This window comes from Grampus griseus (assembly GCF_964374135.1).
Source record: "Grampus griseus genome assembly, chromosome: 12".
Lineage (NCBI taxonomy): Eukaryota > Metazoa > Chordata > Mammalia > Artiodactyla > Delphinidae > Grampus > Grampus griseus.
This window is the reverse complement of record NC_139006.1, coordinates 46677018-46705014: the sequence shown is the minus strand read 5'-3', so window position 1 is coordinate 46705014 and position 27997 is coordinate 46677018. Positions and strand designations below refer to the sequence as shown.

The 27997-nt window shown below is 37.0% G+C and overlaps 1 protein-coding gene across 1 annotated transcript; it reads left to right on the top strand.

Moving 5' to 3' along the window:
* Positions 1–26237, top strand: DSC1 (desmocollin 1; the record flags this gene model as incomplete). Its single annotated transcript, XM_082667122.1, is given in 17 exon segments — positions 1–63; positions 3043–3127; positions 4664–4866; positions 10569–10713; positions 12148–12308; positions 13651–13843; positions 13846–13909; positions 14554–14706; positions 21544–21586; positions 21588–21695; positions 21699–21753; positions 22068–22310; positions 23854–23975; positions 24689–24910; positions 24914–24943; positions 26040–26051; positions 26055–26237. Coding segments are annotated over 17 exon segments (2085 nt in total).
* Between the last annotated feature and the right edge of the window lie 1760 nt (positions 26238–27997).

Genomic DNA, 27997 nt, shown 5'->3' with positions numbered 1-27997 from the left:
ATGGCTGTGGCCTCCACTGCCCCAGAGAGCATATTCTCTAAGCAGCTCCTTTTCTCTTTTCTGGTGAGTAACAAGCAAAGGATTAGGGAGTTCAAGCATGTTACTGTGCATTTCCCTCCTTTAGTCTGGGCTTGAAAGAGAGTAGAGTGGTAGTGGAAGGCTGAGAAGGCAGACTGGGAGAACAAAAACAGATCTGAGAAAAATTCAAGGAAGAGTTGAGAGACTTGTGACCCGGGATGGCAGGTGTTTGGTTTGCTCTTCAAGTTTCCACTGCCAACCTGTTAGTTTTTCAAGGGAATCCCCTGTTCAGTCTTGCTGTGGTGTTTTTCTAAGGAGTGATGGAATGAATTCACTCCTCAGCCATTTGACCCAGGAAGTTCTGAGGTTTGCTTTTGCTACTAGTAAATAAGCTGTACTTATTTAACATACTTAGTTCCACTGAGCTGCTAGAAGAGGAAAAGGATTCTGGGTGGAGAGGTGAAATATCCAGGACTTTCTTAATTTTACCCAGGAAGAGCTAAAAGAAGGGCAGAGCTCTTAGTTCAAGGTGTTTAACTTGAAAAAAAATAATAAAGAAAAATGTGACAGTCTTGAAAAAATACAGAAACTTGGCTTCCACTTAGGTTTTTAATAACTTTGTAACTGTGTACTTCATTCCCTGGTATTAAGAATGAAAACATTGGGACTTCCCTGGTGGCGCAGTGGTTAAGAATCCGCCTGCCAATGCAGGGGACATGGGTTCAAGCCCTGGTCCAGGATGATCCCATGTGCTGCGGAGCAACCAAGCCCGTGCCCCACAACTACTGAGCCTCTGCTCTAGAGCCCACAAGCCACAACTACTGAAGCCTGCGTGCCTAGAGCCCGTGCTCTGGAACGAGAGAAGCCACCGCAATGAGAAGCCTGCACACCGCAACAAAGAGTAGCCCCCGCTAGCCACAACTAGAGAAAGCCCGCGTGCAGCAACGAAGACCCAATGCAGCCAAAAATAAATAAATTTATAATAAAAACAAGTAATCATTATTTTTAAAAAAAAGGAATAAAAATATTATAAGTCAAGAAATAAGACTCGTTTTTTCTTTTCTTTTTTTTTTTTTTTTTTGCGGTACGCGGGCCTCTCACTGTTGTGGCCTCTCCCATTGCGGAGCACAGGCTCAGTGGCCATGGCTCACGGGCCTAGCTGCTCCACGGCATGTGGGATCTTCCTGGACCAGGGCACGAACCCGCGTCCCCTGCATTGGCAGGCAGACTCTCAACCACTGCGCCACCAGGGAAGCCCAAGACTCATTTTTTAAAAAGTGGTTATTTAAAGTGGAATACAAATGCAACTTTTTAAATTCCAGTTTTTAGTATTATCTGCCTGAGTTATTGTAAAATTACAGACTGTTTAAATAGGCTGACACCATATAGCCAATAAACTTGGATTGAGTTAGAAAAGAAATATACATCCATAATATGGCTGATGGTTTTCTTTCCTTTTCCCAAATAGTGGGTCCCATAACTCTAGAAATATGTCCTCAGAGAAAAATTGGTTATAAAATTGACCTATCTGTTGTAGCTCTATTTTTTTTTATTGCATCTTAATTAGTATCTGTATTGGTCAAGACGAGTTTTTTTCTTAATCTTTTCTTTTTTTAATTTATTTATTTTATTTATTTATTTTTGGCTGCATTGGGTCTTCGTTGCTGCATGCGGGCTTTCCCTAGTTGTGGCGAGTGGGGGCTAGTCTTTGCTGCGGTGCACGGGCTTCTCATTGCGGTGGCTTCTCTTGTTGCGGACACAGGCTCTAGGCACGTGGGCTTCAGTAGTTGTGGCACACGGGCTCAGTAGTTGTGGCTCTGGGGTTCTAGAGCACAGGCTCAGTAGTTGTGGCACACAAGCTTAGTTGCTCCGCAGCATGTGGGATCTTCCTGGACCAGAGCTCGAACCCGTGTCCCCTGCATTGGCAGGCGTATTCTTAACCACTGCGCCACCAAGGAAGCCCTGTCCTAGCTCTGTTTTATATTTAAATAATAATGAAACTGTCGTTTGGAAAAACAGTAGAAGCAGCAAATAAACAGAAAATGCCAAGAAAAATAAGTAAAATAGGTTTTGAACTTACATTCACTTTTAAACTGATAGCTTTTCTCTTATTTTTCAGATGGTCTCTGTCTTCTTTCCTTGAGTTAGGTATATAGCTTTTTAAAGCAATATTTGTGTCTTGAATTTAATTAAAAATCTTTACCCTGGGGCTTCCCTGGTGGCACAGTGGTTGAGAGTCCGCCTGCCGATGCATGGGACACGGGTTCGTGCCCCGGTCCAGGAAGATCCCGCATACCACGGAGCGGCTGGGCCCGTGAGCCATGGCCGCTGAGCCTGCGCGTCCGGAGCCTGTGCTCCGCAGCGGGAGAGGTCACAACAGTGAGAGGCCCGCGTACAACAACAACAAAAAAAATCTTTACCCTGTTGAAGTCTACTCTCTAAATTTTGAAATGTATTTCTTTTTAGACTAGTTTTGTGAATGATATCATTTAGACTTTGAAGTTTATGCAAAGACAGTCTAAGGAGTAATTTGAGATCAGCGAATATTTATGGACGTTGGTCTTCAGGCGGTTAAAAATATCCTCGAATATTTTCTCGATTTAACTACAGGTCAAATTGCTTGGGGCTGTGAAAATGATGATTTGTGTACAAATATGTGATTATTGTATTCCAGAGTTAAGTACTTTCTTCATGCTAAGAAATCAGAATGACATTTACAAATGGTCTTAGAGATGATAAACTCTATATAGAGTCAATGGTTTGTAACACATTTTCTTGAAAGGATGCAATAGAATTCTGGTTCTAAGAACTCTATTCATTTTAATTTTTTCATTGATACTAAATGACTGTTGTGTCCCTAAAGCCACTTTCTTTGCTGTTTCATTTTAAAATGAATACAAAAAATATTGAGGGATTGGAAGATTAATTTGTTTCTGAATTGACAATACTTTTATCAATAAGACAAAACTGTAATGCGAAAGTTTGTGATCAAATGTAATTCCTGATTTTTTTCCTTCTTTTGAGTTTTTAATATTATTTTGCAGTGCCTGTCAGAATATTTCTCTTCAAGTTCCTTCTCATCTTCAGGCTGAAGCACTTGTAGGCAAAGGTGAGAAACCATGTTACGAATTTCGTAGTTTTAACTACTACATTTAGCTTCCAGCTGGTCTTATAAAGTTTGGGATAAAAGCCATATGGTAGCTACTTGCATTAAAATTCGACATGAAATGAAAGATAAACTACTTGTTTTTTGGTAGTGGTTAGAAACAAAGTACCAAGTTAGCTGTACACTTTTCTTGCCAGAAAAATTAGCAAGCATCAGAGGACTAAATTATCTTAGTTTAGTACAAACAAAGAGAGGCACCAAAACCAGAAACATGTTTTAGTTTCCTATGACTGATCTGCTTCCAACATTCTTTAATTGATTACATATAAAACAGATGTGTCAAAATTGAAATGTCCCAAAATAAAATTTATGCTTGAGTTTGATTACAATGACCAAGTAACCATCAAGAATTTATGTGATCTATTTCATAGAATAGCTTCAGAAAGTCAAATAAAAATTTAAGTAGTCTTACTATCACAGCCATACCTGAGGCATGGGTTGGTTGTTCTGAGTCCAGGGGTAACATTCCTTTCATCAGTGTTTTTCATTAGCCTTAAGTTTACATCAAGAAAAACACACCTTGTATACAGAAGTGGTATACTTCTATATACTTTGCCCAGTGCTTTGAGGTTTTGAATTAATCTCTTATATCTTTTTTCTTTTTTTTTTTTAATTATTATTTTTGGCTGTGTTGGGTCTTCGTTTCTGTGCGAGGGCTTTCTCCAGTTGTGGCGAGCGGGGGCCACTCTTCATCGTGGTGTGCGGGCCTCTCACTGTCGTGGCCTCTCGTTGCGGAGCACAGGCTCCAGACGCGCAGGCTCAGTAGTTGTGGCTCACGGGTCCAGTTGACATGTCAACTGGGCATGTGGGATCTTCCCAGACCAGGGCTCGAACCCGTGTCCCCTGCATTGGCAGACAGACTCTCAACCACTATGCCACCAGGGAAGCCCCTCCTTATATCTTTTAAAAGCACTTAAATGGTACACAGTCTATACTCTAAAGACACATAGTAAATATGGTAAATATATTAAATATGAATCAGTAAAGGAAATATTTTGATACAACCACTAAGCATCATTAAGCTTGGGGTTTATTAAGCCTCCAAAAGCTTTTATGGAATTAATACTTGCAGTATTACTGAGAAATATTACTTAAGTATAGACCAGTTTTCTTATTTTTTGCAAGATAGTTTTAACTATCACAGATTATCGCAAACAAGTTCAAAATCTGACATCATACAGTTTACTACACATAATAGAAAACAACACATTTGTACATATACACGAGTTAAAGTGGAAACAATAAATCCAGTGACATTAAAAATATTTAAATGATGAAAGCAGTGGAAACGGTGACTCCATCAGTTTAATTACTTAATCTTTATGGCCTCTAAGTTTTAGAATAGTAATTATTCCACACATTCCAAGCATAACCTCCCCCTTTTTGCTTCTCCTGCACTAACTGGAGGTTGTCATTCCTGTAAAACTTGTTCTATTCTTGTTTTACTTTACAAATTACAGTGACATTTCTTCCCTGCGGTGAATCTGAAGGAGCGTCTCCGGTCGGCGAGCCTAATTCAGTCAAGTGGTCCTGACTTCAGCATTCTAGAAGACGGCTCCACTTACACAGCACATAACCTCATTTTGTCTTCTGAAAAGAAGAGTTTTTCCATTTTGCTTTCAGACACTCAGAGACAGGAACAGAAGGAGATAGAAATTGTACTGGAAGCAGGAGGAAGGAAGGTATATTAGGCAAGACTTAAGCACAATAATCTGCTCACAAGAGCCCTTCATCTCATCTGTTTCCTTCTGTGCTAAAATTACTGCTCTTGAATGCTCACTTGTTTGTCTATTCCACTTATAATTAACATACATAAAGACTAGACGGTTTTAAGGAATAATAGGACTATTTACAACTGGTGTAAAAATGAGCAACGCAGTAGCCAGGGAGCAAAGTCAGAATATCAGATGTTTTCAGGTGTGGCAATAAGAGCGACCTACCTGCAGAACAAGGCAAGGTGGGTCAGTGAAGATTGATTCTGGCTGGAGATGTGGTGCTCCACCCTGCGTGGCTTTCTCCCAAGTAACTATGGATTTGAGTCTCTCTTTAAAGACGAGATGAGACCATCTACAGTTTATTCCCATCTTAATAGAACATTCTATGAGGTCCCTCTCTTCAGAGAATGCAGTAGGGCCAGTCCACCGGATTGGTTTGAATGTTCTGACTCTAAGCTCGTCTTCTTGCAGTGAGTGGTGGTAACCAGAGAGTGGGAAGGGAGAAGGTTACTGGAATTCACATAAATCTCACTTTAAGCAAACTCTGCACAGTGAATCTGGTCTTATGAGATGATTTATTAATAAGGGATTCGATTTATAAGAGAGTTTCCCAGCTAAATTTGTTTTGATTACAAGAAGTCTTCATCAAATTTAGAATATGCTTACATATTACATGTATTTTACATTTGTTATACATTTAGAATAAGGCTTACAAAATATTATTTTATGTCCAAATTGTAAAGAGTCTCCATATCACATAAAATAAAATATGCTGGAACACACGCTGACCTGTGTGTCTTTTTTTTTTTTTTTTTTTTTTTTGTGGTACGCGGGCCTCTCACTGTTGTGGCCTCTCCCGTTGCGGAGCACAGGCTCCGGACACGCAGGCTCAGCGGCCATGTCTCACGGGCCCAGCCGCTCCGCGGCATGTGGGATCTTCCCGGACCGGGGCACGAACCCGTGTCCCCTGCATTGGCAGGCGGACTCTCAACCACTGCGCCACCAGGGAAGCCCCCCTGTATGTCTTTATATAGGTATACAAGTGCTTTGCACAGTAGCTAGTATTTTAACAAATTTTCATCATCCCACTTCTAGTGGAATAAAATCAATTCTTTAATATTTGTAAGTGGATTATCTCTTTTTAGGCGGGTCAATATTTCTCAAGATAGCATCTTTCACCAAAACCCTATAAAGTTCTGGTTGGTTAAGTGACAAGTGATTAAATCAGGAAATAGGTGAAACTGGTTCTTACTCCGTGTGTGTGTGTGTGCGTGTGCGTGTGTGTGTGTGTGTGTCTTATTGATAAAAAACAGAACTTATGAAAAACAGAAATTGTTTGGGCATTATCCATGATATTGTTATATACAATCGTTACTTATTTTCTTCACGTTACTATGTATGTGAAAATCATAGTATCTAGAATGATAAGCAATGCTATATTTCTTCACTTGAAACATTTTGACCTTTTTATCAAAAAGCCAAATAAATAATTGATAAAGATGTATATTTACATACACGCGCATGTAAATATATAAGTTCTCTGCTGCTTTTATAGCTTCTTCATAGGAAGAAAAGCTCTAACACTAGCAGTCATTCTTGTGGAGAAATAGAAAGCTGCCTGCTCTGTACATTGTGATGTACACTTCATTTCTTATTCTGCTGATAACATACTGTTTATGGATTTTTGAGGTCTTTAGCTGCTTCTCACTGGTCAATCTGCTGTCTCTTTTGGCTTCTTATTAAGATCATTGCAAGAGGGAAGGGAAAGAGAATAGTTTATAATTTAAATAAGCTACTGGGAATTCCCTGGCGGTCCAGTGGTTAGGACACTGCACTTTCGCTGCTGAGGGGATATATATGGTCAGGGAACTAAGATCCCAAGAGCTATACGGTGTGGCCTAAAATAAAATAAAATAAAACAAAATTAAAAAGTTACTTCACAATTTTTTGACGTCTTTTAAAGGACAAAGGAATAAAATAGTTTGGAATTTTTGCTCAAAGTTGGCCTTTTGAGTAATTTTCCTTCAGAATTACTTGTGTTTCTCTAGTTTCCATTAACATGCTTAAGATTGAATTGACATTAAGAAACACCAACTGCAAATCAACAAAATTCATAAAGTATAACAACCAGATGTAAACATGGTGCAAGTTGTAAAATCTCTTGAGACAATGTGGAATAGAAGCCTTCTCTGTCAACGTAGAGGTTAAAATCAAAATAGTATGTCTTTGCTTTTCTATCAGATCAGTTTCATTTACTGTTTTTTACTGGAAAGCTTATTTCTCTGGAAATTAGTGGGTCTTCAGTATCTGCCACTTTTGCTTTTAGTCTTGGACAAGTCACAACTTCAAGAATCTGTTTTCTTTGTGTTATGGGCTGCGAATTGTTGTCTTATCTACCTCAGAGCTGTTGTGATCATTAAATGCCATAATGCTGGCAAAATCACCATATAAACAGTAAAGCTCTCTAAAAATATTCCAATGGCAGAGATCAAATAATGCACATATTCCAGAATTTTGTCCTCAAGACTGGGGCTTTTGATGGGATTTTCCAATTCTTTGCTTTTATCTAACCTATTTGAATGTTAAGTGTTAATAAATTATTGTTGTTCGAAATAATTAGATTTCCTTGATTATTGGGAACAGGATCTAATTCAATACATATCATTACTGTGCTCCCATTTGCTCTATTGCCACATGTTGTATTGTTTAATTTTGGCGGGTAAAGATTTTTCTGGATGAGTCACACCATTATTGCAGTTGAAGGAATTTGTTTTAAACCATTCAATGCATCTAGTCTTTTAGGGATTTATATAAGGCCCTTTTGCAAGTTTTTTAAAGAAGAGTTGTATAAGAAGTGAATTTTCTTCAGTAATTCCAAGTTATTTTATGAAAGAAAGCAGCTGCAAACACTCTTCCTCTTTGAATTTTGAGGAGAGTCTGTACCTTTTATAAGTTTATAGGGAAAAATCAGTTCAATCTGGTCCCTTCTTACCTATCCAGCCAGAGCCTTACTATCTTGTAACATATGATTTCTTTTCCAGACACACAAGTCTGTCCATTGTCTTTAAATTCATGTTGCTAGTTACCTTCTGTACACACTCAGCTTTGGTGTCACTGCTCTCTCCCTTCCTCTGCCCAGTCTACACTCAATACCCCTCTCTACAAGGGTAAATTCAAGCCCCAACTTCTGTTGACAACTGTTTACACATTCCCAAAGATGAGAGCAATTACAGAGATAAAGGCAAATTATAGGGCAAAAGGGCTAAAAGAGATGAGGTTCTTCAAGCTACAGAAGAATTCAAGGGGGAAATATCACAATAGTAGACACAAGAAATTTAAATAATACTCTTCTAACTTAGCTAAAAATATGAGTAATTCTACTAAAGTATAGTATTCTATTTATAGGTATTGTAACAATATTTAAATATATTATTATTGCTTTTCATATAGAATAATGGGAACTAGACTGCAAAACCATTAGTTGTACTGAGCTTTCTGAAACTGCTGCTTTAGTGACTAATTATGAAAATATTTATAATTAGTTCCTTTATCATATGAATATTAGTGGATTCTCCTAGGGATCCAGGCTGTGGTTTAGCTGCATTTCTAGTTTAAATCATCTTTACAATAATGATTTGAATTTTTATTTTTTTTGGAGATGCTCAGCACATTAATAGTAAAAAATCAAACTAGTACCTGAAATAGTACCAGAAACAAAATCACTACATCTGAAAATCAGTGGAATGTGGAATAATGATATTTATTTGTAGTTGAGCATCAGGACCTATTTTAAACTACAAGTGATTATACAGCGAGAAGTAGATGATCATTTCCATTGAAGAGAAAAACTAGCAAAAATTAGTGTAAATTACAGCAGGATGGACTTAGGTTAGATAGGGAGATGTTTTAATACCAACGTGATGAAGTAGAAGAATTCATTACAAGTGGTCCCATAGAATGTTTACAACAGTTTTTACAGAGGGCAAACTTAAGGGGTGGTTTATTTTCCTAAGAAAAAAAAAATGGATGGAATTGAATGCAACAAGCTATTTATTGGTGAATTACCCAATGTAAGGCACTGTGTTAGGTGCTTCAGTCACACAGCTATCCGAAGTCTCAGGCTTCACCCCTGAGGACAATTGGAAACTAATAGGGACATAAAACAATGACATAGTTTTCTCTAGCCAAAACTCTCAAAATGACAGCAGTTAAAGAAAGAAAAAATTACATCAAATATGAGGGGAGAGGGAGAGATTGATAGGAAGGCTGAATAGTGTGGTGGTAGTGGTGATGGTGGTGGTGGTGAAGTAGTGACAATACACTCCTGTATCCCTGAGTGCAGAATTTATTAAGATACAGGGATCAGACTGACAGAAATCAAAGTATAAGTTTTATTACTGAAAAAGCCCAGCTGGAGGTTGTTTGGGGAAAAGTGAAAAAGGGAACAGAGAGAACATGAATGGTTATTTCAAAACCTTCTGTCCTAGAGGTTGGAGTGGAAATTTCTTCCCCTCCAGGTTAGCATGTGAAGATGAAATGTTTCCTTTCCACACAACAGTGAGGATTTTGTGTTACTCTGGTAGATGATAGGAAGATCACTGAAAAGTCTGATTAGCTAATATCATGATTAAAATTGTGCTTTGTGGAAATGAATCTGACTCCTGAGGGCTACATAGTTTGGAGAAGGTCAGTTAGGACAACTGTAGGAAAGTTGGTAGGACACGTGTGTAGGATACAATATGAAAGTTGATAGGATACATTTGGAGTCACATGAGGATAATGGCATTGAGAATAGAAAAGAGAAGTGAATGACAGAGACACAGAAATGCTGTAATCTCTAGAACCTGGCAACTGACTAATATAAGGCTAAAGAGGGGGAGGAGTTAGATACCTGAGACTTTAATCCTGGTTCATTTTAGAAAATGGTTAAGGTAGGGAAATCAGGAAGGCTAGTTGTGGTGAAGAACTGAGTTAACACAGACTTCACTTTGGGCAGGTTTAGTTGTTCCTGTCAGTGAAGAAAATCTGTTTAACTCAACCATTTACCAGAAAACTTCAGAAATATTTTGATGGTATTTAAAGAAAAAGGGCATTAAATCCTCACATTCGGGACCAAGATATATCATTTTGAGATAGAGTTTGGAATATATATATATATATATATATATATATATATATATGATTTTATTAGCATTTTTACTACACAAGAAATACATGTTACTGATAGAAAAATGAGAAAATACAGGTAGAGAAAAGAACACAATCAAGTCACCCAGAAATAGTTGATATTTATATGTGTATATAAATCTAAAAATAACTAGAATCATATTTTGTATAAACTTTAGAAAAAAATACTTGTTATTAGCATGACTAGGGGAAGTCTACATGCATTCTAACAAGCAGAACTGCATGCAGTTAATTCAGGTTACAGAGTAGCCTCCTTCAGCTGGAGTGCATGGTACTTGGTGAGAGAATAATGAGAAAGGATTGAAGCCATAGGGCAGGCATAGTCTGTGCTGCTGTGTTGTCTCTCTGTTGCATAAGTTCTTAGTTACATAGGACTTTGCCAATGATTTTTTAAAAATTACGTATTTCCCCAACCGCTAGGTTTAATTTTGTGCCTAATTTGTTATTCAAGAATTAGCTGATGGTGTTTGTCTACCTTTCAGATCTACGCCTATGCAACTACTGTGGACGGTTATGCACCTGAGTACACACTCCCCTTATTATTCAAAGTTGAAGATGATAACGGTAATGCCTCATATTTTGAAGACAAAGTGACTGTCTTTAGTGTGCCTGAGAATTGCCAAACCGGTAAGTTCACATCTTAGGAAAAACATGAGAATTTTGCTTCAGTTGAATTCTTCATTAATGTTTTAGGCACAGTTACGCAAAACATTTTTAAATGCTTGACTTTCATGGATATTCTACATAAAACTTTGTAGCCTTATGAGATCATAGGCTCTTCAAAGGCAAACCTTTTTGTGCTCATTTTCTAGGCACATGTAGAAAGCAGCTAAGTGATACACAAAGTTACTAGCTTTGTTAGATTAATCCACAATGACAGACAAAGGCTGTTTATATTTTCTATTTTGATATGTGTACATATATGTACACATATCATGTACACATATGTACATGTGTACATGTACATATGTGTCCCAGATGTATTTATAAAGCAATAGAGCATTTGAATCTTTATAAAGTCGCAATACATTTTCAAGGACCCAGAAATAGATTATGGTATGGAAATGTTGATCTGGCTTATAACAACGTATGCATTTCTTTTTTTTTTTTTTTTTTTTTTGCGGTACGCGGGCCTCTTACTGCTGTGGCCTCTCCCGCTGCGGAGCACAGGCTCCGGACGTGCAGGCTCAGCGGCCATGGCTCACGGGCCCAGCCGCTCCGCGTCATGTAGGATCTTCCTGGACCGGGGCACGAACCCGCGTCCCCTGCATCAGCAGGCGGACTCTCGACCACTGCGCCACCAGGGAAGCCCTGCATTTCTTTACTTAGCTTATTTCCCAAACAAATTGAAAAAATTTTAAACTGGTTTGATGCTCTCACCAGCCAAGATTGTGGCCTCATCAAACCAAAGGGCATAGCAAGTCTAGTTCATTCTCAAAAATCGCAAGATATGTTCTTAGTTTCTATGTGCATATTTAATATTATTTTGTGTGCATATTCAATATTATTTTCCCACAGTAAATGGTTTGCTAAAGTAATATTGCCAATAATCTGATTTCTGAGCCATAAAGCTTGTCCAAATGATATTCAGACCGTTGCATAATGTTTGTCTTATATGTATTAACAATTCAGCACATTTATTAAAATATAAAAGCATAAAACCTTTGTTATCATATGCAAAGCTGTGCTTTTCCTTTAACACTATCAAGTGGGGTATTAAAGAAACAAGATATACAGAGAAGGTCCCATCAAAAAATGGCCCATGAACTGGATTGAGAGGAAGAATTTGAGAACCTCTGTTACCATCGGTGGGGTGGATGTTCTCACATATGCAGAACACAAATTATGTTATCCACAGTAGCCACCTAATTGAAGTTTCCAGGTTAGGGGAACTTGGAGTTGTGGGAGAGCATTTAGATACTTCTCCACTTATCTGTAAAATCAGTCAACTTGTGGGTTTTTTGGGAGAATATGCCACAGCAATGCCTTGATTTTATTTTTGTTTGTAATTCAATTATATTGCTATTTTAAGTTGTTGACAGTATTGGATTTATTTAACAGGAACTTCAGTGGGAAAAGTGACTGCCATAGACCTCGATGAACCTGATACTCTACATACTTGTCTGAAATATAAAATCTTACAGCAAATTCCAGACAATTCAAAGCATTTCTCCGTACATCCAGACATCATCACCACAACTACATGTTTACTAGATAGAGAAGTAATGAATTGCTTAATTAATTTCTCAGTCACTAAACTATGTGTAAACTGATCATGAACTCCCAAAGAAGTTAGAGTACGTATTTTCTTAGAAGTGATATGCATAAATTTTGCGTTCCTTATAAAATTTTTAGAAACTGTCCTTTAATTATAATATTGCTTATTTTTCCTTTCTCTTTTTAAATTTCTTTTAAAAATATTTTTGGACTTTTTCCTAGATTTCTTTCTTTCTTTTTTTGTTATTTTGATAGATTTTAGTCTCTAGTCATTTATTGTTTTAGGATTCTTTCTAGTTACTCAGTTCATGAACTAACAAATCTGTATATAATATACTTTGAAAAGGTGCTGCTAGATAATATGATTATATCTTTTGACTCAGATACTCAGAGTAACTGCTCCATTATAGCCAAATCTCATGTCCTAGTAGTCTTATCACCGAACCAAGCTCAGGCCCGCTCGCCCGCTGGCAGTAAAGCCAATCTACTGACACCAGGTTGTAGTGAAGGAAAGTACAGCTTTATTGAAAAGGTGCCAATACAAGGAGAACAGGTGGCTTGTGCTCAAAACCTCCAAACTCCCCTAAGGATTTTAGCAAACCATTTGTAAAGGCAAGGTGAGGGAGGGGCATCCCAGAGTATGTGATCAGCTCCTGCACAATTCTCTGATTGGTTGATGGTGAGGTAACAGGGTGGTGTCATAGGGGTTAACATTATCAGTCCTTAGGCCTGTGGGCTATGAGCTCATGGTCATCAAGTAGTTAACATCTTCCGTTTGGTGGGGGCTTTTCACATCTTTAAAACAACTCAGGAAGTGTGCATCAGGTACTATTATCTAGGTACTACAGAAAGGAGCTAAAGCAGAGTATATGGGGGAGAAGTCTGCCCTGGGAAGGCCCCATAGGGTCCTGCTTGGTTACAGTCTATCTAATTATTTTATATACTTAGCTTAGAGGGACTTTTGCTAATTTAGTTATCACTGTTATCGCATTTGATAATAATAAAATAATGAGAAATAGTCCATTTGAATTTATTTAAACACTTATTCTGTATTTCTATTAGTATTTAAACTTGTAATAAAAAAAAAATGAAAGCAGGACCTTTCCAAAGGAAAGTGAGAAGAAAAATTTGTTGAATCTTAAAAATCAACAATTTTGCATTTGATAGTGTTTGTCACTATAGGAAGCTAATTATTCGTCGTTAATACATTAGCAACAACTTTTGGTAACATTTTATACATAAAAATGATTTTCCTTTTCGTGCTAAAACTTGGAATCATAGTTATGTCTTCTATATATATGTATATATATAGAGAGAGAGACTCATTTTGGTATGTTTATCGAACAGTCATTGAACTATGAAGTACATCGCCAAATGGTTTTGCAAATTGGTGTACTTAACGAAGCACAATTCCCTAAAGCAGCAAACTCACAAACTCCTACTATGTGCATTACAACTGTCACTGTTAAAGTTAAAGACCATGATGAGGGCCCCGAATGCCAACCACCAGTAAAAGTTAATAAGAGTAAAGATGGCCTCCCGTGGGCACAACACTCCTTGGATACGAAGCAGTGGATCCGGACAGCAGCACTGCTGAGGGCTTAAGGTAATGTATTTTCAAAATTTCCTTCTTTTTAATTGTGATGATAATTGATTTCAAATTTTGGAACATTCTATGTATTATTAGGATGACAGATTTTGAGATTATGTCCACTCTTTGGTTTGAGCATTTACATTTGATTTCTAAAAACTATGTATAAGAAGGCAAGCCATAAAAAGAAATGAAATTGAGCTATTTGTCATGAGGTGGATAGACCTAGAGTCTGTCATACAGAATGAAGTAAGTCAGAAAGAGAAAGACAAATACCGTATGCTAACACATATATATGGAATTTAAGAAAAATGTCATGAAGAACCTAGGGGTAAGACAGGAATAAAGACACAGACCTACTAGAGAATGGACTTGAGGATACGGGGAGGGGAAGGGTGAGCTGTGACAAAGCGAGAGAGAGGCATGGACATATATACACTACCAAACGTAAGGTAGATAGCTAGTGGGAAGCAGCCGCATAGCACAGGGATATCAGCTCGGTGCTTTGTGACCGCCTGGAGAGGTGGGATAGGGAGGGTGGGAGGGAGGAAGGTGCAAGAGGGAAGAGATATGGGAACATACATATATGTATAACTGATTCACTTTGTTATAAAGCAGAAACTAACACACCATTGTAAAGCAATTATACCCCAATAAAGATGTAAAAAAGAAAAAAACAGAGATGAAGATAACTGGTTTGAAATTAATGAATACACTGGTGACTTGAAAACTGTAAAAGTTCTAGATAGAAAATCAACATTTGTAAAAGACAACCAATACAATGTTTCCGTGATTGCAATGGATGCAGGTGAGTGCAATTTTCTAGAAATAAAATATAAATATAGGACATATTTTAGGAAATCTTGGGGCTAAATTTAAATTTGTTTGTTTCCAGATCAAAATTTAATGCAAAAAATGTTTGCATTATGATTGATTAATTGCTTGGAAAACACCCAGTTTAGGTCCCAGTGCATCACTAATGCAAAACTAGGAGGTGGTGAATGGGCCAAGTCCCAGTTTCGAGGTCCATATTATTTGACTTCTTCCATGGACATAGTGGCATCATCAAGGATCCCTATTTTTCTCAGGAGTACGGATTTAGATTATTCTGATTTGAACTTGCTGGAGGGATTCAGCCCACCTTCAACAGTTGGATTCAGATAGATTTGTTCTGAGTCTCTCTTACTGGGGAATAAAACATTTATCCTATTTCCTAAATAAATGGTCAAACAATGATTTTTAACGTCTTTTGCTGAGGTTTGCAATCATTCTCCAAGATTAATTCTAGAACCTGTTTTGTGAAGAAATGTCCTTCAAATGTCCTCATGTAGAGATCTCAAAACTCTTTTGAATATATCCTCCAAGCAGTAAATCATTTTTGAATATGAACCTTTGCAGTGTAAGCCCTGTCAGTTGGCTTCTCTTTTTGTAATGCAAGTGCCTGACTTAAGCTTTGATTGATATCTCAAATAAACACATTGCTAACCACAGAACTAGATCAAGAGCCAGGCTGACCCCTACCCCATCTCCCCAGGCTCCTTTGTTTTAGAGATCTTGGTTGATTTCAGTAACTCACCATTTGGGCTGCTGGTTTTATCTCTCCCTGTGCTTTAAATTCCTGCTCTTGTGTTTTAAATTAAGAGTGAGCCTGTGAAACACAAGACCCCAGCCTCCACCTCAATAAAAGAAGAATCCCAGGTGTCACTCCCTTGCCCCACCCCCTCCATTCCCCACAAATTTACAATTGCTCTGTGGCCCCAAGTGTGCCATGTAATTTCCAGGACTTGTAAGTAATAAACTTTTTTTTTTTTCAATGTTTCCTGATCATTATTACTTAGGGCACCTTGCAATCATAAGAGGAACCATAAGGGCCAGTTCAGCCACAACCTTGGTTATTGATAGGCTGAGACCCGTCCATAACCACTCCCATATATTTACTAGCGTGTTTATTTATACACATATACTACTATGCTAATGTATATACCATAAAAATAGATATTAAAAGAAGATGATAAAAAATATAAATAGAAGTTACAATATGGCATTCCACCACACCAATTACACACTCACTCATTTGGGGTAAATTTCCATTGATGATAAAGGTGAATGAACTTGGGCTTTTATGACAGAGCCTATGTTTTTGACTATCTGCTTAATCCAAGATGGTTTCCATTATTTTTATGGTTAGCATATTTTTATACACTAGATGTTCAAAACAAACAAGTTGGCACGGCAATGTTGTGGTCTTTTTCTATAGAATCACTGAATTTCTTTAGAAGGGATGGGCGAGTGTATGAACAAACACATATCAAATCTCACGGAAATAAACAAAAGTTGAAAGTAAGTCATGAAATGTTTCATGTCTATTCATTTTGCCCCTTGATATTTTGATAATAAGATAAAGACAGATGTTTTCTTATATATTATACCCATACTTTTTTCTATAGCTTTACACTAAAAGCCACATCTATGAAAAAAATAGATTCTCTGATGAGAGACAAAGGTTAAGCTAATGAAGATACCGCTGCTTATGACTTATAGAGGAAGGGCAAGCCAGTTCATCTACATGGGTCCCATTCAGGTTTTTTCCTTACTTCCTCTCTCAGCCTTGGTCTATTCCTGTTACTCTGGGATGGAAATGGTCTGCTGCACATCATAATTAGTGAGATGACCAAGCAGTTTGAAAGAACTATGCCCGTAAGCCAAAAATTTTTAGGTTTCAAAACCTGAAAGAAAACCTCAATTTGAATATTATTACTTAATCATGTGCATATGATCTTCCTTTCCTCTTGATAACTCTTACACAATCTTTTAATGTAATTCTTTCAGTATAAGTAGGGGAAAAAATCTACTAAAGAATGGGGAAAACATTAACTGAGAAATATAGTTAACATTGCCACTCCTTTATAATCCTGGTGATTTGCTGCTTCTGTATAAGCAAAAGTGAAATCTGAATGGTTCAGGAACACAATTATGATGTCAAACAAGGATTTATATCTACTCACTTATTCCACAAATGTTGATTGTCTTTTAAGTTCCAAGTACTAGGCCATGAAAATTAGGATTCATAAGACAAGGTCAAATTTTCACACAATATCAGTTGAGGGATTATTATGTTCTCATAACAGATTCCCTGGTATGAAAATTTTCCCCATCAAAGAATGTATGCATATCATGAGAAGTGGAAATCAGTTAAAGAGTTGCCCACCCAGATTAAAGGATAAAGGGAGGAAACTTCACGGAAATGCAGAAGCTTGGTGATAGAAAATGAAGTACTTTTTGGAGAGAAGGAAAATATGGAAAACAGAGATATAAGAAATTAACTTGGTCTTTTGGTGACAAAAGAATGTCTTTAAATACAGTGATCATAGCACAAAGAAATGAAATGTCAAATCTAAACTTTGTGAGTCTATGTGCCAGGCCCATGGATAACCTGGATGTGCTCAAGAAGTAAAGATAAGGGTGCTATAAATGTTAATGGAAGACCATATGGTGTCATAAAGGATTTTGTTTATTTGAACTTTAATCCATTTAATATATGCTTCCAAAGGCAAAATATATAAGTAAGTACTTATATTTCCAAATGAATGTTTAGTCTTGATACTCATAAATATTTTATGATGATGATCTAGGTATTCCAGCTTTCTTAGAATCCAGTTTATTTCCTTGTATTTTTTGTGTCAATTTTTTTGTCAGTAAGTCTGGTTTCCCTGCTTTCACTCTAGAAAGCACCGTTTTATACACCTTCCTCCTAGAATTAGACTGCCCCTCCTGTTTGAATTTCAGGTCCCTTTGCTTCTTCAAATGAATGGCAGTGACATCTTCTGTGGTAGCTCTCACTAGTCTTTGTTCAGTCTTCACGCGGGCATTCTCTAGTTGGCAGTGAGTGGGAGCTACTCTTTGCTGTGGTGCACGAGCTTCTCATCGCGGTGGCTTCTTTTGTTGCGGAGCACGGGCTCTAGGGGTGCGGGCTTCAGTAGTTGCGGCATGCAGGCTCAGTACTTGTGGCACACGGGCTTAGCTGCTCCGCCGCATATGGGATCCTCCCAGACCAGGGCTCGAATCCATGTCCCCTGCACTGGCAGGCGGACTCTTAACCACTGCACCACCAGGGAAGTCCCTGTTCAGTTCTTCTGTGAACACCTTTTACGCCCTCCTTCCCTGGGAATAATATCGTAATTATCACAGGTGATGTGTCTTCTCTATAAAAGGGTGCTCTCATTGTTTCTCGTGTACATTCTTTTCCTCTAGCTAGACTCTGAACTCATTTTCATACAAGAACCCTTATCATTGCTAAATATCTTTTCTACCAAGCATCTGGCAGAGATCTTGACATGTTTGCTTCATGTACGTACTGATATTTGTCATTCCTCTGTTGTTTGAGAGCCCTGTGAATCTCCAGGTCCAGGTTGTGAATTTCACTACCAAGAGCTTTGCAAGTTCAGGTGCATAACAGGCACCTGGAACAATTAGTTTTCATGTATTATAGAAACTTGAGTTCAAAAGTTTACAAATGCTTTGTTATATTCGGCTGTAAGAAGAATTTTCTTAAAATAAATATTTCAGGGTTGTCATGTGGAAGAGGTAAACATTTTGTGTATAGTCCAAAATAACCCATGAAAAAATTGGAAATGATTAGGAGGTGTATTATAGCTTGATAAGAAAGAACCTGAAAACTTTCTAGTGGTTAATTAAAGAGTTCTGTACATGGAGTGCGCTGATTCATAACAGTGAACTTCCAGTTCCTGGAAACTTAAATAATGGGGAACTCTTGCATTTCAGAGTCCCTATTGTTGACAAGTAAGTTTAGATTTTAGTTAACCCAAGATGTACTTTCTAGCTCCAAGATTATGACATTCCTTACTCACCGATACTTGGCATTTGCTTATGTGCTTAATTTAAAATAAGGTTTAGAAGTAGACAAACATACACACTCAATTACCTTTTCACAATCTTCAACTATTATCAGTAACTACTTATTTTTTGCTGTATTTCCCAGAAGTAAGGAAAAAATTTGCAATCAGTCTTTCATAGTTTTAGAAGGCATCTAGGACTTTGTTTTCAGCTGCGGCTTTGACTACTATCCATTTTAACAATTTCAAGTTTTCCCCTTTTTAACAACATGCTTAAAACAGACTGTGATGGAAAATAATCATTTATGTGATGAATGTTGGTTGAATTTTTTTTTTTTTTTTTTTTTTTTTTGCTGCACTGCGGCATGCAGAATCTTAGTTCCCCAACCAGGGATCAAACCCGCGTCCCCTGCATTGGAAGCACGGACTCTTATTAACCTCTGGACCTCCAGGGAAGTCCCCCTATTTCTTTATTAGATTTTTTTTAAGTGTGATTTCTATTGTTCCTTAAAGAGAAATAGTTCTCTGCTTAAATTTTAAAAAGTAAAATCAGAGTACACATGTTGACTCACAGGTAGTATCTGTAACTATTTTTTTTAAATTAAAAAAATAAGTTTCTTTTTTCCCATTATTCACTTCTTTGTTAGGGTTTGAAGTTGTTACTTGTATTCAAATTTATTTACAAATTTATGGCAGTTCCAAATGTTTATATGCTATTGCAGATTTTTTTTTAATAAAAGTTGTATCTCTATTTTTTAATAAATTTATTTATTTTTGGCTGCGTTAGGTCTTCGTTGCTGTGTGAGGGCTTTCTCTAGTTGCGGCAAGTGGGGGCTACCATTGCGGTGGCTTCTCTAGCTGCAGAGCACGGGCTCCAGGCATGCGAGCTTCAGTAGTTGTGACACGTGGGCTCAGTAGTTGTGGCACCCAGGCTTAGTCGTTCCACGGCATGTAAGATCTTCCTGGACCAGGGCTTGAACCCGTGTCCCTTGAATTGGCAGGCGGATTCTTAATCACTGCACCACCAGGGAAGCCCACTGTATCTCTCTTTAATTTCTAGATATTGTAAAACTTGTTCAGATAAAATAGGTATATACTGCAGTTACCTTATGTAAGTGATTAATTTAAAAGTCACTTTGAATAATTTAATTTTTTAGTTATTCAACAGAAAAAGTTTCACTGAAATACACTATCCAATATGGCTTAATTGTTATTTCAACCTAAAAAGAAAAAACAGATTACATTTACACATGATTTATGGTAGTCTTTATGATAAATTCAATATTTATGCACCAAAATTTAGACTAGCATTCAAAGCAAAAAAAGTGAGAAATTTCATCAGTTATTTTTTGTTTATTTCAATTTTGAAAGCTTACCATTTATAGCAGTTTGTAATTTTATTACAAATGATAAAATTTGAATATGTTCTTTAAACTTCATTATCTCTTGAACACCAGTAATGGGCGTTATGTTAATTAAAAATATTTATTTAGACTTATGTGCGAAACATTAGGCCAATAATAGTGGAGAGCTGGAGATGAGTAACAGTTCTTATTCTCTCTTTTTAAATAAATTTATTTCATTTATTTATTTTTGGCTGTGTTGGCTCTTTGCTGCTGCGCACGGGCTTTCTCCAGTTGTGGCGAGCGGGGGCTACTCTTCGTTGCCGTGCGTGGGCTTCTCATTGCGGTGGCTTCTCTTGTTGCAGACCATGGGCTCTAGGCACGTGGGCTTCAGTAGTCGTGGCTCATGGACTCAGTAGTTGTGGCTCGTGAGCTCTAGAGCTCAGGCTCAGTAGTTGTGGCGCATGGGCTTAGTTGCTCTGCGACTTGTGAGATCTTTCCAGACCAGGGCTCGAATCTGTGTCCCCTGAATTGGCAGCCGGATTCTTAACCACTGTGCCACCAGGGAAGCCCAACAGTTCTTATTCTTAAAAGCAAATTGATTAAATGGGGGGGGGGTGCAACTTTTTTACAGTTTATTCAATTAATTTTTTTACAAAGTCTAAAAATAGTAAGTGCATTATATTCAATGTGTTAGTATTAAGTTTTAAGTTAGCCAAGAAATACTGTGCCCAGATCACTAGGCACTCAAGATGAATACAACTTAGCCCTTAGGATGAACATGTTCACAGTTCAGTGCGTGAGCCAAAGATGAACCAAGAGTTCTGAGAAATGAAGGAGAATGTGGCTACCATTGTCCGTAGAAGTCGCAGCAGGTTTCATGCGGAGGTGATATTTGAATGGATTCTTAAAGGATAATAAGGTTTTGTCAGGCAGAGAAAAGAAACGTATTCCCAGGAGTGGCAATAGAATGTGTCAAAGCTGCACACAGGAAGGAGCACACCTACTGAGTTTGATGATCAGTTTTACAAAGTTTGAACAAAGAGTAGATGAAGAAAAAGCTCAGGAGAGGAAGTCAAGAAAGTGACTATGACCAAATGTAAAGTGTTTGTATTTGAAGCATGAATGTATGTTCTTCCTAAAGAAAGATGTTCTTCCTAAAGAAATCAATTTTCTTCTTAACTGGTTATTCCTTAGTGACATTACTTATAATCTCATACCTTTTAGTTTTAAAAAGCACCTCAAGATACCATCTGATACAGCTACCAATCTCCAAGGAAGAGTAATGTCCCTATTTTGTACTGGTAGCAATGTTATTTGTGGTTCGGAAAGTGTATGAAATTCCAGTTCAGACAACTAGTAGAAAGCAGATGTCAACTGTACATCATAGAGGTTGTTGAAAATAAACTTTAAGTGAAGAAATATCCTATTTTTTGTTTTTCTTATATAACAGATCTTGCACTGGAACATTAGTAGTTCTTTTGGAAGATGATAATTGATCACTCACCACAAATTGGAAAAGAAGTGACAATTTGTCAGCATGATAAGGATTTTGCTGTTCTCAAACCTGTAGATCAAGATGGACCTGATACTGGGCCACCTTTTTAATTCATTCTCAATAATTCTGCCAGCAAACTTTGGACAATAGAGACATTAACGGATGGTATGTAGTTATGTTAAACCTTCTAATCAATAGGAACTTAAGATGGTGGTCTAGATTTTCACCTTAGTTCATTATAATAAATAAATATTAATTTTAGTAAATTATTTTATTGATCCCAGAAAAAGGATAATACCTTGTTTTTTAAAGCAATAAATAATATACTTACGTTTAGACTCTTGTTCTGGATACAAATCCATTTTAATATAATATTTGAATAATATATTAAATATAGAATAGTATAGGTAAGCATAGAGCAATGTCAGTTAATTTTCCTGGCTTTTCAAGAAATCAAAATCTGTCTTTTTTTCACATACGTAAAACTGCCATTCTTCGTGAACTGCAAAATCTTGATTATAACTATTATTCTGTGCCTCTCCAAATAAAAGATAGACATGGCATTTCTGTAGAACACATGTTATCAGTGAGAGTATGTGACTGTACAATTCCATCGGAATGTAGAATGACTACTAAAGTTCTGAGAGATGCAAGGCAATCAAATGAAATACTTGGAAGATGGGCTATTCTTGCCATGGTGTTGGGTTCTGCATTGTTGTCATGTAAGTATAATTATCTAGAATGTGTTAGCTGAAATGTTATCTAATATTTTTAAAAACATATGGCAGTTCTTTACATCAATGACATTTATAGCCTTTGATAAATGTGTCCTTTTAAAAATCTTGCGTGGGGCTTCCCTGGTGGCGCAGTGGTTGAGAGTCTTCCTGCCGATGCAGGGGACGCGTGTTCGTGCCCCTGTCTGAGAGGATCCCACGTGCCGCGGAGCAGCTGGGCCCGTGAGCCATGTCCGCTGAGCCTGCGCGTCCGGAGCCTGTGCTCCGCAACGGGAGAGGCCACAACAGTGAGAGGCCCGCGTACTGCAAAAAAAAAAAAAAAAATTCTTGCGTGAACTCTATGGCTTGGGGTACTGACTCATAGAAGAATAAACCTATCGGTAAGAGCAGATTAAATTTAAAGTAATTTTCAGAACTATAGCCTTAGTTCTTCCAAGAATTAGCTGTGAGACACTGGGTAAATCATTTCCTCTTCTTTAAGTGCTTTTTTCCATGTGTGAAGTGAAATTAATTAATAAAATTAATGTTAAGATTCTCTCCCTTACAAAATATTATAGTCTCTCAACCAGTCACTTTCATGTAGTGAATGCACAAAAAGAGTTAGTGAAAAGAGTAGCTTCAAAATTTACTTAGATGTTTATGCTCAACGTTATTAATGTATATTAATGAAGTGATTTAGCATACATCTTAATAAGGCTCCAACGTGGGGGAAATGGTCATATGGTGAGCCACTGAGGAAAAGTAATGGATGCAAAGAATGCTAAGATTTTGCATTCTGCAAACTGGTTTTTGGAGATGCAAAAGTGATGGAAATCATTACCCAGGCTTCTCCCCTTCCTTCCTCCTTCCCTCTCTTCCTCTCTCTCTTCTTTCCTGTGTTTGCTCCTTTTCCCTTCCTTCCCCCCTTCTTTCTTTTTTTAACAATCTATTTGACTACATACAGCCTATTTGCATTTACAAACTTTTCCCATAGTCTTTACTTTGTCTGTGTTCATTGATTTGTGTTTCAGGTTAAACTGGATATTCCTCTTAGCACTTGATGTACACTTTCAAAGCCAGGCACTGATTTTACATAATTGCCTTTCCTGTTTGATTTATGCCTAATGTTCTTTGTTTTGTGATTCTAAGATCTCTGAGTTGTTCTGTGTGGATTTTAAATACAAATAATACTAGCTTAAATTCCAATCAAATGAAGTTACTATTTCAGTGTGAGGAAATAAGGAAAGCATTTAATTCTGGACCTGGGAAGAGAGCTATTAATAAACTATGTTCACTTCATCTTTCTTCCTTTTTATTGATTTGTATCTTATTTAGCCTAATAACATAACCTCACTAAGACAGAGCTGGTCTGTATACTAATACATTTGTTAATATTCTGTTTAAAATTTTATGACCCAAAGAGATCTCAATTTATGGAACAGATTTTTAAAAGTTCTCTGAAGAAACTTTAAAATAAATCAAATGATTCAAATGATTTAATATATACCAGCATGAAAAAATGCTATTTTACTTATATATTTTTATTTTTTAGGTATTTTGTTTACATGTGTCTGTGTTACTGCTAAGAGTACAGTAAAGAAATGTTTTCCAGAAGATGTAGCCAAGCAAAACTTAATTGTATCAAATACTGAAGCACCCGGAGAAGAAGTGATGGTAAATCAGATTTCACTTTGGTTTGTATGGTGGTTCAATGACGACAGTTGATTATTATGTAAAATAGTAATAATAATAACAGCTAATGCTTACTGAGCACTTATTATGCCAAGCAGAGCTCCAAGTGCCCTGCATGTATTAATACACTTAAACTTCATAATTCTATTGTATTAGTTTCCTAGGGCTGCAATAACAAAGTACCGCAAACTGAGTAACTTAAACAATTGAAACTTTGTCTCAGTTCTGAAGGATAGAAATTAAGAGATCAAGGTATCACAGAACCATCTCCCTCTGAAGGTGCTAGGATTCTGTTCCAGTCCTCTCTCCTAGCTTCTGATAGTTCCGTGGCTTGTGACAGCATAAATCAAGTCTTCATATGGCATTCTGTATGTGTGTGTGTCTGTGTCCAACTTTTCCCTTTTGGATTAGGGACCCACCTTAATTGAGTATGACCTTATCTTAATTTAACTAGTTACATCTATAACGACCCTATCTTCAAATAAGACCACATTCTAGGCACTGAGGGTTAGGACTTCAACATATGTGTTGGGGGGAAGGGATACAATTTAACCTATAACACCTATGATATGGGTACTATTATTATCCTGATTTCATGCATGGGGAACAGAGAGGCACAGCAGGTAAGTGATTTGCCCATGGTGGGAAATAAATGAAAGAAAATTGTTAGTTTCAATTTGATTTATTCATTTTAGGAAGCAAATATTAGACTCCCCACACAGAAATCCAACATCTGTGACACAAGAATGTCTGTTAGCACACTTGGTGGCCAGGGAGTCAAAACACATCAAAGTTTTGAGGTGGTCAAAGGATGCTACACTCTGGACCCCATCAAAGGAGGCAGACATCAGACCTTGGAATCTGTCAAGGGTGTAGGACAAGGAGTGACGAACACCAGCAGATACACATACGACGAATGACACAGCTTCACCCAACCTCGGCTTGGCGAAGTAAGTGCCAGTGTCTTCAAGTTCATATTACATGAAAGTAAACACTACTTATAAATCAGGATTTCCCCAAAGGTTTCCTCCTCATACATCTGGAGCTCATTACCTTTTCATGTTGAATTATCATAGAGATAGGTGGATGATAGGTCCAAACCCAAAGAGAAAAACGATCTTGTAAAGTTCAATTTTTAAAATAAGGTTTACAAAACTTGATCTAGAAGTGGCATATGTAGGCATTTTATACTTTAGGACGTGTAAAAAGACTGATAGCTTCCTCCCTAAAAGTTGCCAGGAAAATCACCTAGAGTGAAATATTTGTTATGGAGTACTGTGCAGATCACAAATTATAAATATTTTTAGTATGTTGAATCTTCCATGTGGTTGTGAAATCCTATCGCCATCAACCAGATAGATTGTTAAGCTTTTATGAGGGGTTTTAGCTCCTTGTTTTATGCTCAGATCAATCAACATAGACTAATATTAGCCAGTTAATGTATTATATTATTATAGATATATAATAGTGTATAAACATAAGAATCATAGCTTATTTTGGTTTCCCCCAAATATGTGAAAAAGTTGCAGAGATACATTTCACTTATACAATCTCATGTTTAAATGGGAAATTGTAAACTAGTTGTGTGATGTATGTGGAGCTTTTGTTTTCGTCAATGTCTTCAGTAGGAGCATTTATATATTTTCTATGTTTTAATAATGAATATAATACAGACCAATCATGTGCTTTCTTTTTTTTTTTTTTTGGCGGTACGCGGGCCTCTCACTGTTGTGGCCTCTCCCGTTGCGGAGCATAGGCTCCGGACGTGCAGGCTCAGCGGCCATGGCTCACGGGCCCAGCCGCTCCACGGCATGTGGGATCTTCCCGGACCGGGGCACGAACCCGTGTCCCCTGCATCGGCAGGCGGACTCTCAACCACTGCACCACCAGGGAAGCCCCCACGTGCATTTTTTATATGTAGGAATCCATTAGAGGACACACTCTGATTAAAAATTAAACAGTAAAAGGTAAATCAAAGACATTATTTTTATGCTAATATGTTTAGGTGTTTTTTTAAAAATAATAAAATGTGCTTTTTCAAAACAGAAGGTGTATCTGTGAGGAAAAGACAAGGAGCATAAACATTCTGAAGACTACGTTCACTCCTATAACTATGAAGGAAAAGAGTCTGTGGCTGGCTCCGTTGGCTGCTACAGGGATCCGCAGGAAGAAGAGGGGTTTGAGTTTCTAGATCATCTGGAACCCAAATTTAGGACCCTAGCAAAGACACGTGTAAAGAAATAAGTGTGCCTTTTAATAGAGTAACATCTACGATGCATATGTAGGAGTTTATTGAATGTAAAATGACAGCAGCATCTGCTAAACTGTTTGTTTATTGGAGGTAAACTTCCAGTCATATAGATAAGGATACTATAAATACGAAGCTTCCTCTAATTCTCCTTGTCTGAGATAACTTCCATGTTCTCCAGAAATAAATGTTTCATTTGTTAATTTCCATTTATATGCATTTACATATTGCCCTTTCTAGGACTGTACTATGTGCTGTCTTGCACCTTCTATTTGAAAACTTATGTTACTTGGTATGCTCTGGAAGAGTATATGGGGAGCTAGTGAAAAGTACATTTTTATTTTAGATGAAAATTAAATATTTTCTTCACCGTCTTGGGGACAATTATGCTTTTAGAAGTATTGTCTTTGATGCAAGAGAATTGCTTCCTCTATCTGCATGGCTCTGTGCTGAAGGATTTTTTAAACAGTCTTTGATACAATCTCCAACTGGTGAATAAGGCTCATCTCCCACTATATTTTTCACCCTCCGGAGGTGCTCCCAGCTCGATCCTGAGATCTCTGTCCATGTGGATGCATCATCAGGTTCCTACAGGTTCTAGAATTGTTGGAAAGGCATGGACCAGAACAAGCTCACAGCAATTTGAGCCTCTGAGATTTTTTTTGAAGGATCACGTGAGAGGATTTCCATTAAAGAATTGCAGCCTTGATGCCCGTGGGTTGATTGAAACCCATAAATGTGTTTTGTTTGCCCACCATGATGTATTATTACTTTTTAAAAATATAAATACCTTGGCAAGGACATGCTCTCTCTAGTGTGACACGCGCCCACCATCTTCAAGCATTTGGGGAACTAGCCCAGCAGGAATTAGGCTTACAACCCTGATACACAGTGCTTAGCCCTTTGAGTATGCTAAAGATTGAATGACTATCCTACCCGGAGCTTAATATTCAGGCTGCGTTGGTAATCACTTTCAGAAAATGTTAAATCAGAAAAAGTGTCTGGCATATATATGTTAAAAAATTGAAATCTATTAATGCAATTCTTACCAAACATTTTTTGAATGGTGGTGGATTAAAAAAATGAGAACATGAGTTAATAAACTATTTTGAATATATAGCATTTTAATAGGACATTATATTTTATTAATTTAGAAAGAAACCATATGTTTAAATAATATTTTAATAGTGTTTTGTGCCAAACTCTATAGATTTATAAACATTAACTGTATATATCACAAGGATATTTCTCATTCAGACAAAAATAATTTTTTTAATCTATTAGCTAGTTAACCTTTGAAACAAATGAGTATCTGATTTTCTTAAATTTTGTGATTAGTCTCCTTACTGTTAGTCACAGTTTCTAAGTAAAAGGGTTTCTTGATATGAAGTTGGATATTAGAGCAGAAAAAAAAAGTTTTAATAAGTAAGATTATATTTTAAAAGGTGTCCATTTTTATAGCCATTGTCAGTAAAATAATTTTGGAGAGTAATGCAATTTCTGGATCTCTGTTATTTGATGTACATGTTACTCTGACAATGATACCAGTTTTGAAATTTTAAAATATAATATTAAAATTTTGGAAATATATAATAATAACGTGTTAAGTTATATTCTTGAATGTAGATGCAGTATGTTTGCTAAGCAATTAAAACTCACTAGTCAAACATTAACTGACATGTTTGTTTATGTCTTCATATTTCTTAAATTTAAGAATGAAAGAGAAAATTTGTATCTGAACATAAAATACAATTAA